Source organism: Silurus meridionalis, chromosome 12 (genome assembly GCF_014805685.1).
Source record: "Silurus meridionalis isolate SWU-2019-XX chromosome 12, ASM1480568v1, whole genome shotgun sequence".
Lineage (NCBI taxonomy): Eukaryota > Metazoa > Chordata > Actinopteri > Siluriformes > Siluridae > Silurus > Silurus meridionalis.
In genome coordinates, this window is record NC_060895.1 from 10,743,300 (window position 1) to 10,756,432 (window position 13,133).

At 36.5% G+C, this 13,133-nt stretch overlaps 1 protein-coding gene across 1 annotated transcript; it reads left to right on the forward strand.

Annotated features, from left to right (window-relative positions):
• The first annotated feature begins 1,332 nt into the window (after positions 1-1,332).
• On the forward strand, positions 1,333-11,973 carry ppp1r14ab (protein phosphatase 1, regulatory (inhibitor) subunit 14Ab). The gene is made up of 4 exons (XM_046862941.1): positions 1,333-1,834; positions 6,876-6,956; positions 7,047-7,079; positions 10,289-11,973. Exons 1-4 carry the CDS (start codon positions 1,637-1,639, stop codon positions 10,421-10,423), a joined length of 447 nt encoding a protein of 148 aa, XP_046718897.1. The 5' UTR covers positions 1,333-1,636; the 3' UTR covers positions 10,424-11,973.
• Positions 11,974-13,133: the final 1,160 nt, after the last annotated feature.

Below are 13,133 nucleotides of genomic sequence, written 5' to 3' on the forward strand. Positions count from 1 at the left end.
AGCCAAGTTCAGTCTCCCATGTTGTGGTTTCAAAGAACAAGGACTTTATTCAGCAAAAACAAAGTCAGTCTGTTCAACCCCCCCAAAAAAATCCTCATATACCATCTAGAGCAACCTGTATTACAGGAATCTTTTCTGTTGTCCAACTATTACCTCATCCTCCACCAACATCCAAATACCTAGGTTTTTTCCAATTCAATAAAATAATTGTGGCAAAACCCATACATCACTCTTTTTTTTTAAGTATCATGTGATTTATTCATAGTCCAAGATGTGGCCTGTTTATGGCCCTTATATTCCTCTGACACCTTTATTAATCTTGATAAATCCAATCCTTAGAAGTTAAGAGCAGGTGCAAGTGGGTACATTGTGCTCACTGATGCTTTAACCACATGGTAATTACTTGCTGTGGATAAACTGATTTGTAATAAATGTTTAAAAACACTAGTGGGCTGTCAGGGCCAGAAATGCCTTCTTTGCTGGCCTTTACACTTTCATAACCACTGACTTAATTTTAATATATTTTTTCTATTGGATTGTACTAAATTGTTCCCAATAGACTCTTCTTATCATTTCATAGCTTTTCTCTCAGTTGCATTGCTTCTAGGAATGTTTATTAATAGTAGAGTTTCGATCCAATCATATTTAACCGTTATTATATATTCAACCGTGCAGGACTTGTAGCTCAAAATACATGGGAATGAAGCTGTCAGATTTCGAGTTGGCGACACCATGTAGGACAATAACATCAGCATTTTCATGCCCTTTGATTGGAAGGTCAGAGTTTACACTCGCCAGAGCCAGAGGATCAAATATATTTGTGTAGACTTAATAGCTGTTTTTTTTTTAATATACCACAGTGCTGATAGAAGAGAAGAAATTGATTTGGTCACAAGGCGATGGACATTTCAAGCAAAGGTGGACATGAAGAGGAGAAGTAATCCAAAACAGTTCAAAACAACTGTTAAGATTTTTCATGAACTAACTATACTTTTATATTTTTTTCCCCATAGAATTTGCAAACAATTTGCCTTCATTTTAAATTGTCAGGAAAACCGTAATGCACTAATAAAAAAAATGCGCAAAAATGTACGGAAAAACTGGGTTCTTTTTGGTGGGTTCATATTGAAATTTCTGCTAGAGATGATGTATGTAGGCGGTGCAGCTGTGGCTACAGTGAAACGAGACTGTGTTCATTCGGTTTCTTGCTTTATTAATGGCATTCCCTCTCACTGCATGTGAAATCTGTCTGTGATTCAGCGCTCTGTTATATCTCTGTTATATCTCTGTTATGTCTCTATAGTATTCTTGGTTTCTTTATAGTATCGATGGATGGCCACAGCATCATAATGATAGTATTAAGAGGTGTATTGATTCAGGTAGGACACCACTAAAGGTCTAGGGGTGAATCTGGTAAAAACACATAATAATGCAAAGGTTAAAAAGGTTAAAAAGCACAATAGCCTCCCCTGTAGCCACCGCCCTTTAAGGTAAAATAAAGAATCGAGCTGGTAAACCGGCAGCGTTAAGACCCAGCGGTACGCGGATGGTCTGTGTACACGCGCGTGCTGCTGTAGTCCACGCGCTCGTGCTACACAGCTAAAGTCGCGCCTGTCATCCGAGTGCAATCCGAGCCATGGCTGCGAACCGGGTGGGTAGACGGTATAACAATAAAGTGCACTCACCGAGCAGAGGGTCTGGCCGGGAGTCAGGACTGACTGTACAGAAGAGACAAGCCCGAGTTACTGTGAAATATAACAGAAAGGAGCTGCAGAGGCGCCTGGATGTGGAGAAGTGGATAGACGCGGGGCTAGACGAGCTCTATCTGGGCAGGGTGAGTCCTGCGTGGGGGAGAAATTACGCACAGCCTTGGATCTTTAGTCCATTGTAATTTGTGTGTATTCTCAATTCATGTGATTTAATACAAGTTCCAAGAATGATGAGTGACCTGTCAAGAACCTGAGGATCAGTCTGATCTGTTATTTCATCTAGACTCATTATGTCTCACCTGCCTCTATAGTGTATGGCTTATTGATAACTCATCATCCAGGTGTGTGTGTGTGTGTGTGTGTGTGTTTATCTGTGTATGACTCCCAGTATAATAATAATCCACGAAGAAATGAATATAGGCGTATCTACCAATAATCAAGGTGTGGACCTTTTATTCATTTGCTCATATAGATATAGAGATCATTACTGAGATTCAACATGTCTACAGGGGTATGTTTAATGATGTAGTACATGTACAGCGTGTAGGAGTGTATGAAGCAGGTTTTTTTGACAGTGTGACCCATTTGGTTGAAAAAAGCCGGTTTACGTAATGCAAAGTGACAAAACACAGTGACAAGAAGCTTGGGTGTTGACTTGATTTAATTGATTACATGAGCAATGCAGTTGGACAGGCTTTTCATAGCAGCTTCATGTTTTTTTTTTCTGTAGACTATTCATAAAATGATTTAATGATTAAAAAGAAAAATTCAAGAATGTCTAGGCAAGACTGGGCAGTGCCCCATTTTTGCTCCAGTGATAAACACTATCTACGAACAGCAAATACACAGTCACCAAGTGTAGTGTACTGTAGTTTCAACTAGAGATAGAGAAGCTGACGTGAGCCTAAGAGCAAAAGAAAGGTGAAGCACAGTGTTTCTATAGTTATTACTGGAAATGTGGACTGACTGCATAGTAATGCTATTGATGTTTAATTATTTCAGAAGATAAAATGTAAATCTGTCCACACGCTGTACCTGTTTTTATCACCTGTTAAAATGTATTTAAAACAATGTTTTCCTTTTGCATACTGATTGGTTTTATTGATAGTTTTAATACTTATAAAAGAACACATGGCATTAAAATACAGATAGTTACACATGCTACACAGTGCCCATGTAAGACAAATTTATATTTATTAAGCATCCAATAAAAGCCCAAAAGCACACATGTGTCCCCCTGCAAGCTCAGCGTTTATTACAGTGTAATTAAACAGAGCCTTGCCAATTTCAGTTGAATCACTGGTGCAAAACAATAACGGCCATGGGGCCACACCTGCTCTGCAGTGACCTTAATACAGATTCACATTTGTTATACCGATGCTTTTGGCATATCAGCATTGATGTAATCTGATCGTTGCTATGCACTGTACACTGTAAAGTTAGTTGGAAAAATTAAAAAAATGCGCCACGGCATAGTCATGTCTAAATTACCATATCTTTTGGTCTGCAATAATAAAAAAGTGAACAGAGACTGTAATCAGACTCTCCCTCTGCAACCCCCTTTCATTTCCGGAAAGACCATAACCTCGACACTACCGGAGCTGGATAGCCTGGTCTCAATGATAATGATTCTGGGATTGATTGATTTGTATCTCCTGGGGTGTTCCTCACGAGTAAAGTGATGGGGGCTGGGGTATGTAAAGGCCCCATATGTCAGTGTAGCTCACAAAGAAAGCCCTGGTGAATCAACATCCCCCCTCTGTCCCACTACACCACTTCCCTTCAGCTTAAAATCTAAGCATCACATGCTCCATTAATTAGACCCATTAGACTTCAGCCACTCCATTGAGAGACTCATTGAGAGTCCAGATTAGCAATCCAAATTGTTTTGTTAGGTTGATTCACATGTGCTGGGTTCCCTTAATTTTAATCCCACAATACATGAAATATACAATGAGGAGGGAAATGAAAAGAGTTTGAATAAAATATAATAGAAGTCACAAAGCAAGTGTTTTATTGATGGGAGGATTTGGAACTGACAAAAAACAAGCATTTTGTTTGGAGGTTTGGAGAAATTTTTTTTTTTTCATTTGATGTAAAAAAAAATGCATCTAAAGGAAATACAGGTTTTACTCATCATAATTAAACTAGTTAAGAAAAAAGGTTATTTAGCAATAACTAAAAAATGCTGAGTCAACTAGTCCGCTAAATATGTTTCAGTAAATTACAGAATAGTGAGCGTTTATTGAGTTTGTATGTAATATTTTGGAATAAAGCATGTGTAGCTTTTGTTGTTTTGATAAATAATGACCTTAGTCTGGCCAGATGTCTGTCTGACCAAATGGTTCAGCCAGTCCCTTGGGTATATGAAGTGAAAATGGCTTTTTCAAAGCAATGTTGCCCTTTGTGTAGAGCAACAGTAATAAAGTGCTCTGTGTTCATGTTGAGGGGGCGAGAAATAAAAAAACAAGCAATGCAGATGGTAAAAGTAAGATACAGACAACGTGTGATATAGAGAGAGAGAGAGAGAGAGAGAGAGAGAGAGAATATCTTATTCATCTTACTGTTTAAATATTCAAGCACTGGCTCCACACTAAATATAAAATATTACATAGGGAGAGACCATGATGACCACAAAGTAGGCCAAAGCACATACTGTATATAGTGGGACGATGAAAATATTGGTCATGATGCATACTTTTGAAAGGCATGGTGCATTACTAGCAATGCTTGGGGTAGAGTCATAGTAATTTGACATGATGTGATGACGGCTGATGATGATTAAAGAATTTGACATTTCTCTCTGATTGGACAGAGTTTAAGCGAACGTCTCTGAAACGCTCAAGCATTCTCGTTCACAAATCAGTCTGACTGTGATGTAACATAGGTGTGTGATTCTAATTGTTCTTCAGTTGATGGAGAGAGAAAAAACACTTTTACACATTCTCTCAAATCACTGTCTTGGCATTTATGATGACTGAATTGCTGCTCTGGAGGGTCCATTGTTTCTCTTCCATTCTCTTCACAAAGTGACATACACTGTACACAATGTGTAATGTAGTGTGAAAAAGTTTGACCCCTTTATGTGACAATATGTGTATGGACATGGCCTTAAATTTTGTACAGAGCATTTTCAGTAGCATTTAGAGTTAAAAGAAAGGTCACTGACACCCCAGTGGTGGATTCTGCTTGGATCTTTTCTATGACCGACCTTTCAATGGTGACATTAGTTTCAAAATAGTTTAAGTAGTGTCTCAGCACCCCTGTGGCTCTCAGTAACCTTATTATAAACCTGAGAGGCGGCAGTCGGAAAGGGAAAATCGTTGATTTAAGATTGAAATGTTTACTGTAATAGAATAATAGAAAGATGCTTTTGAACCATAATCAGTCAGAATCATAGTTGTTACATAAACTACACGTGTAACAAGTATTTTGATGGCTCCTCATTTTAGAAATTTATTGATAATTATATATTCCTACAGTTTGAGTAGAAGAGTTAAAATAATCACTTGTAGTGACTTCATGGAAAGTGTAACTTAGAGCTAGGCAGTATAAATATGTGTTGATGTTGATTTTGATTTTGGTACAAATTATGTCATAGTATATTGTTCTGTAATATTGTAAACTCTTTTTCTTTCTAAAAAACGTTTTCGAAAATATCAGTCGCCAGCTCTGATCAGAAGCAGCTTATCTGATGCTATAATGGTTATAATACAAATGCTTTAAAATTGTTTTATGTATTTTTAAAAATTAAATCTATTTGCACTATTTAAAGTTACTTATATTTGTAGACATTTAAAAACTAAAGTTTGTTACCAAGCATATATACAGTGAGACATACTGTCCATTAAAAAAATTACTTTACAGTTCATGCTATGATATTTTGTCATTTTGTCACTCAAAAAATAAAAATGTCCAGTTTCACAAAATTTTGTTGTGGCATCAAGCAGTGCTTATGGTGTTTATTATGTTCCTCAGTACCAAGAGTTTTGGTTCGGGAAAATTCTCCCTCATGTGATGTAAATACTCTGAACCACTTCGTTACAATTGGCTGGCTTTTTTTATTTTGCTGTGTAAATGGAACCCGGAGAAAAGAGATGTCGATTTGAAATACATGAATGATTTTGAGGAAAGTATTTCAAAGCGAATCACTTTTGGCCTACTTCTGAGTTACACAGTTGTGGAGCAGCAATTGTATGATTGGGATTTTAAACCAAACAGAGGTGTGTGTGCACAAAGTCAAACACAAGCCTAAGTGCATTCAAATGCAATATGTTATTATTGCTTAAAAACTAAACAACCTTGAAATCAGTCAGCTTCTCGGTTGACCTTTAAGCAGACCATGCGATATTTAGCTTAGTAAATTGCTTCATGTGTTTATGTTTGCCTTCATTACCCTTTTGAGTGAGTTTATAGAGCTGTGGTTATGTGGTACAGCTGTAGGAATGAGCAGGAAGGTAATGCTGTTCTGCATGCATTTTTAAAGCTCAGTCACTGGATTTTGCAATGTCTGCCCTGCTTATGTAACTTAATGTCTTTATGCACTGAGGCTGGCTAACCTTCCTAGACAGCTTTAGAAGTCACTCATGGCACTGATGTGATGGCTAGTAATAGGAGATTATTCTTACTTATTAATAAACTTCATTGAGAGTGACTTAGAAATGAGAGAACACTAATTACACAATACATTACTAGTCACATTACAAAGGCAATAAGGCTCCATAATTAATCTATTTATTGTGTATATTTTTTAATGCATAATTATATTAATTATAATTATATATACTTCTGTTATTAGACTGATCTTATGTCAAGTCTGCTGTATGTATTATTTACATACAATTACAGTATAAAGACAGAATTCACTCCTCCCTTCACAAGCTGTTATCTATATTCATTCTTGCATGAATTTTTTTATAACTAATAGTAATTGCTTAACATGTAATTTACTGGATATTTGTTCAGGACTTTGCGTCATTTTTACTGCCGATGTGCACTTTATACTGACCATGAACCTGAGAATATAATTAAAGGGAATTGTGTTTAGCTGTGAATGATATGGAGTGACAATAAAGAAAAGTGCCACAACCATTCACCCTGTGGCAACAGAAATCTCCTGAGTAATATTGAAGTGTCAGTGTGAATCCTTGTCTCTCACTGCTGCAGGAAGAGCACATGCCAGAGGAGGTGAATATTGATGAGCTTTTGGACCTACAGAGTGATGAGGAAAGAACCAAAAGGCTCCAGGTAACAACCTCATGCAACTGATTTGGAAAATTCGATTAAAATAAATGAGTTTGAAAATTCATCTTATACTTCACTGGCTTTTTTTTACAGGATATTCTCCACTCTTGTAATACCAACACAGAAGTAAGCAACTGTTTTCTCTTGGGTTTTTTTTTTTGTTTTGTTTTGTTTTTTCCATTTGATTAGTATGGCAGTAACAGACACTTCCCATTACGATGGCCTGCTGTAGATAATAAAGCAGGCTTGTGTTCTGCTGTACAGAGCCATTGGTACACAATATGTCCTACTGTTAAATACTCTCTCTCTCTCTCTCTCTCTCTCTCTCTCTCTCTCTCTCTCTCTCTCTCTTTCTTTTTCTCACACACACATACAGAATCTCACAAAAGTGAGTACGCCCTTCAGATTTTAGCAAACATTTAAGTATTTTTATTTTCTTTTTTTATTCTCTTTTCAATACTATAGAAATGAAACTTATTTAATGAAGAAAAAAGTAGTAGTCAATGTCCATCTTGTATAGCAGTACAGATTTACTGTCTTCTAAAAATAACTCAACATACAGCCATTATTGTCAAAATACTGGCAATAAAAGTAAATACACCCACATGTCAAAACTGTGTCCAGAGTGTCAATATTTTCAGAGGAGTTGTAAGGGCCTTGCTCAAGGGCCCAGCAGTGGCACTGAAATTGAACTTGTGACCTTCCAATCCAAAGTTCAATGCCTAAACCACTGAGCTATCACCTCCCTTATCTAGCACTGCCTTTATCCTCCTGTTCATGGAATTAACCAGAGCTGCACAGGTTGTTGCTGGGATCCTCTTTCACTTCTCCATAATGACATCATGGAGGTGCTGGATTTTAGACACATGGCGCTTCTCCACCTTTAATTTGAGGATGCCCCACAGGTGCTCAAACGGATTACGGTCTGGAGACATACTTGGTCACTCCATCACCTTCACCTCCAGCTTCCTCAGCAAGGCAGTTGTGTGTTTGGGGTGATTATTATGTTGGAAAACTGCCCTTCGGCCAAGTTTCTGAATGAAGGGCATCATGTCATGTTTTAGAATGTCACAGTACACACAGTACTGGCAGGACTTATGCAACCCCAGACCATGCTGTTACCACCACCATGCTTGACTGTAGGCAAGGCACAATTTTCTTGGTACTCCTCACCAGGGCATTGCCACACATGCTGGACAACATCTGAGCAAAACAAGTTTATCTTGTACTCATCAGACCACAGGACATGTTTCCAGTAATTTATGCTCTTGGACAGGATGTCTTCAGCAAACTGTTTGCAGGTTTTCTTGCGAGCCAGCTTCAGAAAAGGCTTCCTTCTGGGACGACGACCATGCAAACTGATTTGTTGAAGTGTGCGGCGTATGGTCTGGGCACTGACAGACGGACCTTTCGCTTCTGCAACCTCTAAAGCAATGCTGGCAGCACTCATGCGTCTGTTTTTTTTTTTTACCTGAGACAAAGCACGAGGAACCAACTTCTTTGATGGACTCTTGCAAGGCCTGTTCCAAGATGTGGAACCCGTCTTAAAAAACCTCTGTATGACTCTAGACACTGCACTGTAACTCAGTTTCAGGGATACCGATCTTCTAATAGCCAAGGCCTTTGTTATCTTTGTGGAGAGCAACAACTCTAATTCTCAAATCCTCAGAGAGTTCTTTGTCATGAGGTGCCATGTTGAACATCCAGTGGTCAGTATGAGAGAATTGTACACAAAGCACTACATTTTAACCGCTCAAATACAAAATACATAAATTTGTATGGTCCTTTCAAGCTGACAAAAACAAGAACATTAATAGAACATGTGGCTTTGCATGGTTACACGACATACAGCTGTTATCACTTAGGGTGTACTTACTTATGTTGCCAGCTATTTTGACAATAATGGCTGCATGTTGAGGTATTTTCAGAGCACAGTAAATCTGTACTGCTGTACAAATTGCACAGTGACTACTCTTAAATATATCCAAGTTTAATTTCTATAGAATTGTCCCTTGCGAAGATAGAGAGAGAGAGAGAGAGACTTAGTATACTTTGTTGGAGGTATTTTCCTCTTTTGTATTCAGAAATGACAACTTAGTGTGTCAGTGTTTGGCAGATAACTTGACATTTTATGTCTGTTTTGTTATTGCCCGTGTCCAATAACATGAAGACTGACATTCACTGGGTTAAAGCACACTTGATACACTAGCATGTTAGCCAATAAAATGCTTTCTTGAGACAGACAAACCTCAAGATTTATAGCTTTGTATGTAAAAAAGCCACTGACTTTACCTATATGTTATTTATGCAGCCAGAATTAAATGTGTTTATAAAATAAATTAACTTTTTCCACACTGGCTATATAAAGCGTCAAAGAAGATCAGAGAGAAGAATCCCATTTCATTGTAATTTTCTGATATTTTTTTATTTAGTCACATCAATATCTGACAGGTTTTCCCATACTTATGACATCTATTTTCTTAAGACAGTTCCATTTCTGTTTAGACTGTTGCCTTTTACTGCTTGAGGAGTGAAAAGAGGAGTCATGAAATAATGACCATAATCATTGCCCCCAGTGTAAGCTTAAACTTCTAAAGGGTTGAAATATATTCAGGTGGGATAGAGTTGTTTTTGCACATGACCATATTTTTAGGTAAAACAAGGGCATGAATGAATCAAATCACAGCTGATACATGCTTTTAGGCTACTGATAAGTGCATTATTAGAGTAACCTTGTAAAAGGGTTTTAACTGGGTTTCAGGTGTGTTTTCCATCATAGTGTGTGAGGCTTACCAGAAACAAGGTTGTTAGCTTTTACAAGAGTTTTAGCTCAACTAGTTTTAAAACCACGCAAACTTTTCAGCCACCAGAAAACAAGGTGACCTTGGTTCACATTTTAATTTATAATCCATCTCAAAGCTCCTCTTTCTCTTTCCCAGTTTTTGCAACCTAACTTCACTACTACATATTCACACTGTAGGGACAGGGCATTTTTTAAAATTGCTATTAATAGCGTGAGCATGGGGGGTGGCAACGTGATTTCTGCCTTGATGGGTCTCTATTGGCACCTGTGGCAGTTCTACATGTCCATATGGTCTACTATGGCAGTAAATGAGGTAGTAAGCGTAATTGCAAGTAAATCGGTGGAACATTGCCTTAAATCTGTTGAATAGCAATATTTATTAATTAATTGGTTACACAGTCAAAAGAGTGTAAATAAAACTTGACCTGTAATCCAAAAATTGCTCCTCAGTGATCAGCTGACTGATTCTGAAAACCTTTATCATAACCAGGTCTGTTAGCATTACATTGTTCTGTTTTTTTTACCATCTCAGGCATTTATTAAAGAGATGGTCCTGAAGCTTCACGGGCTCCAGAAACAGGAAGATCTCCACAATGACGGAATAGAACATCCTCAGCTGCACATCTTCCCCAATCGCCAAAACTCTACCAATTCTGAGATACTTTAAGATGCACTAACAGCGCCCCCTGCTTGTACTGACAGGAATTTTCCCGTTTAATCCTACCACTGACCCACCTCTGTTTAGTTTGGTTGTGATTTTAACCAAGACTGCAAATGAAATGCATGCAGAGAATTCAGACGGAACAAATGCAGCACCATATAAAACCAACACACACACACACACACACACAGACACACACCTATTTATTGTTATTGACTTTTAATATGAACATTAAAGTCTAGTTGTATAAACCAAGTTTCACAACTAGATAAGACTGACATTTTCTTTATTTGTGAGTTTTCAGATGTTTTTACTAAATGGAGGAGGTTTAAATGGCTTGTAAATTGTCTTCACATGGTCCTTGTATGAATTGTGTGACTTTTCTGCTTTTTTTGTGGTAACCGCATTAATTTCTATGCCGTGTTGAATCTTTGGTTTTGTAGACTTAAACTATGTAACGTGAGACCTTGGAATTATAAGTGTTTAATTTTTTTATATATATATTAGAAAAACACATACAGAAAACAGAGACATTTGTGCACAAATTCCAGATTGTAGACTATTTTTTGCCAGCAAAACAGCAATAAATTTACATCACAACAGAATACTGTTTTTCAGTCATGACAGTTAAAAAATATAATAATAGTAAAATCATAACATTATAGTAAAAACATAACATAAAAAATACGAATAAATAATTGGTCATAAAAGGGGACTTTTTAGCTTAAATGTCTAAAGAGACATCAATACGTTATACAAAACTGTCAGCCTTATCAAATGTCTTTAAGGAGCCTATGAGTAAGCATACAATTTTTTCGAGATTTATACAAGTTAACATTTTTCACATTTATTATTTAACATTTATTCCACATATATTAGAGAGAGGTGGTGAAACCTTTTTATTTACTGTTTATAGTTTATAGACAATTTATATGAACAGAAAGTAGATTTGGATAAAAGGATGTGCTGAAGGCAGCCTTTGTCTCTTATTTTATTTCATAAATTAGTTATAAATATATACTTTATAATATTTATGATAACATATTTATCATTTATAAATGCAAAAATGCAAACAAATGTACAGCATGTAAGGAGGATCCACACAAATATATTAGTGAATTAATACGTTTATCATTTTTATAATCTAAACTTTACATCTCATTTAAAATATAGATTAGACCCTTTTAATTCCAAGCTCTTGCACAGCTCTTGTCATAAATACTTCACTGTTTCAAGCTCAACAACCCACAGGCACAAACTGTTCAAGTAACTCTGTGCTCACCTGAGCTGTTGAAATGCTGGTTTGATCATGGTCATTTTACTGTGAAGAACCAAAGATTTGTTTCATGTTTTTGTGTATTTAAAGTATTCATGACTACTTTGTTTGTCCTAATTGTTTTATTGTTATTACAATTTTATTCTTTTTTGACATTGGGCATGAGGTAAAGTTTAAAGTGGGAGGAAACTAAAGAACCCAGAGGAAAAACATGAAGGAGAGAACATGTGATCATCCACAAAGACAATAAACTGAAGCTGTGAACCGGCAGTGCTATCAACTGGTTTAACATTGCTGTATAACTATTATTATTTTGTAAAGAAAAGGCAAACGAAATTAGTTTTGTTCAGTTTAAAATGCATTTTAATAAGATCAATGCCAATCAGTGTTAAATTTTAATTCACATAAACATACTATTATTTTTTTTTTTATTAATGTATACTTACACAAAGCTGATGAAGATTTGCTTTCTTAATGAAGTCCTGAGGTATAAATCTTTTGGCCACTGCTACTTTATTGCAATAAGCTGCTCAAGATCACACTAATGCCAACATATTTACGCTCAATGGATACCTTATCAGATACCTGTTCATTCATGCAAGAACTGTAAATACTGAGATAAACATTGCCTGGTCTGTTTAAATGTAGTCTCACATTTCAGTTATTGGCTAACAAAAGTTGTCTTCATTCTGACATACTTTGGTTGTAAGCATTGATTATTTGAGTTTACCATATCCCACCTGTCAGCTTCAATCATTCTGGTGATTCTGCTTTGAGCGCTCTAATCAACAAGTCTTTTGGGCTCACGGAACAGCAACTACTCAGTATAACCTGTTTGGCACCAAAAACCAGATGGTTGCTGGTGCCATGTTTAAGGTATCATTGCATTCCTCAGTCTTATAGCAGGTTCATTATTAGTGTTTCCCACCTAAAATTTACAGGATTCTACCCACTTTATTCACCTTTTTCCCAAGGTGTATTTTTTGATAATATTGTAAATTTGGTACATGTATTTCAAAGTCAAAATTGTTCAATGTTTCTTTTTAAATACAAGCGCTTGAATCTCTTTTTGTAGAATGTCTTTAAAAATATATATATATATGAATAATTTTTGACAGACTTCTTTCATACTTCCTTTGTTTTAGTGAGATTTAACAAAGATAATCATTAAAAAACCGTGCTATTTTATAAAGGTGTAGGTTTGCAATATGGCTGCTGTAAATATGAATACAAATAATATTCCTATTGTCCTGCATTGCCTTAGAGCATCAACAGAGGGCAGCAAAGGTACAAATTGCCCAGAAATTAGCTCTCCTGTCTATATATTGTATTACACATATTGTGACACGTATATCCCTTTATGAAAGTCCAATTTCACTCTAACTGCTCACTAAATGTACTGTGAATGTCCCATGCAGACTCGTCGCTGATACTTGGGCA

Excerpts from the sequence above, each read along its gene's own strand:
- ppp1r14ab (XM_046862941.1), top strand. The coding sequence starts at position 1,637 with ATGGCTGCGAACCGGGTGGGTAGACGGTATAACAATAAAGTGCACTCA. Across the intron at positions 1,835-6,875 it reads ACGAGCTCTATCTGGGCAGG|GAAGAGCACATGCCAGAGGA; the intron begins GTGAGTCCTGCG and ends TCACTGCTGCAG. Across the intron at positions 6,957-7,046 it reads AAAGAACCAAAAGGCTCCAG|GATATTCTCCACTCTTGTAA; the intron begins GTAACAACCTCA and ends TTTTTTTTACAG.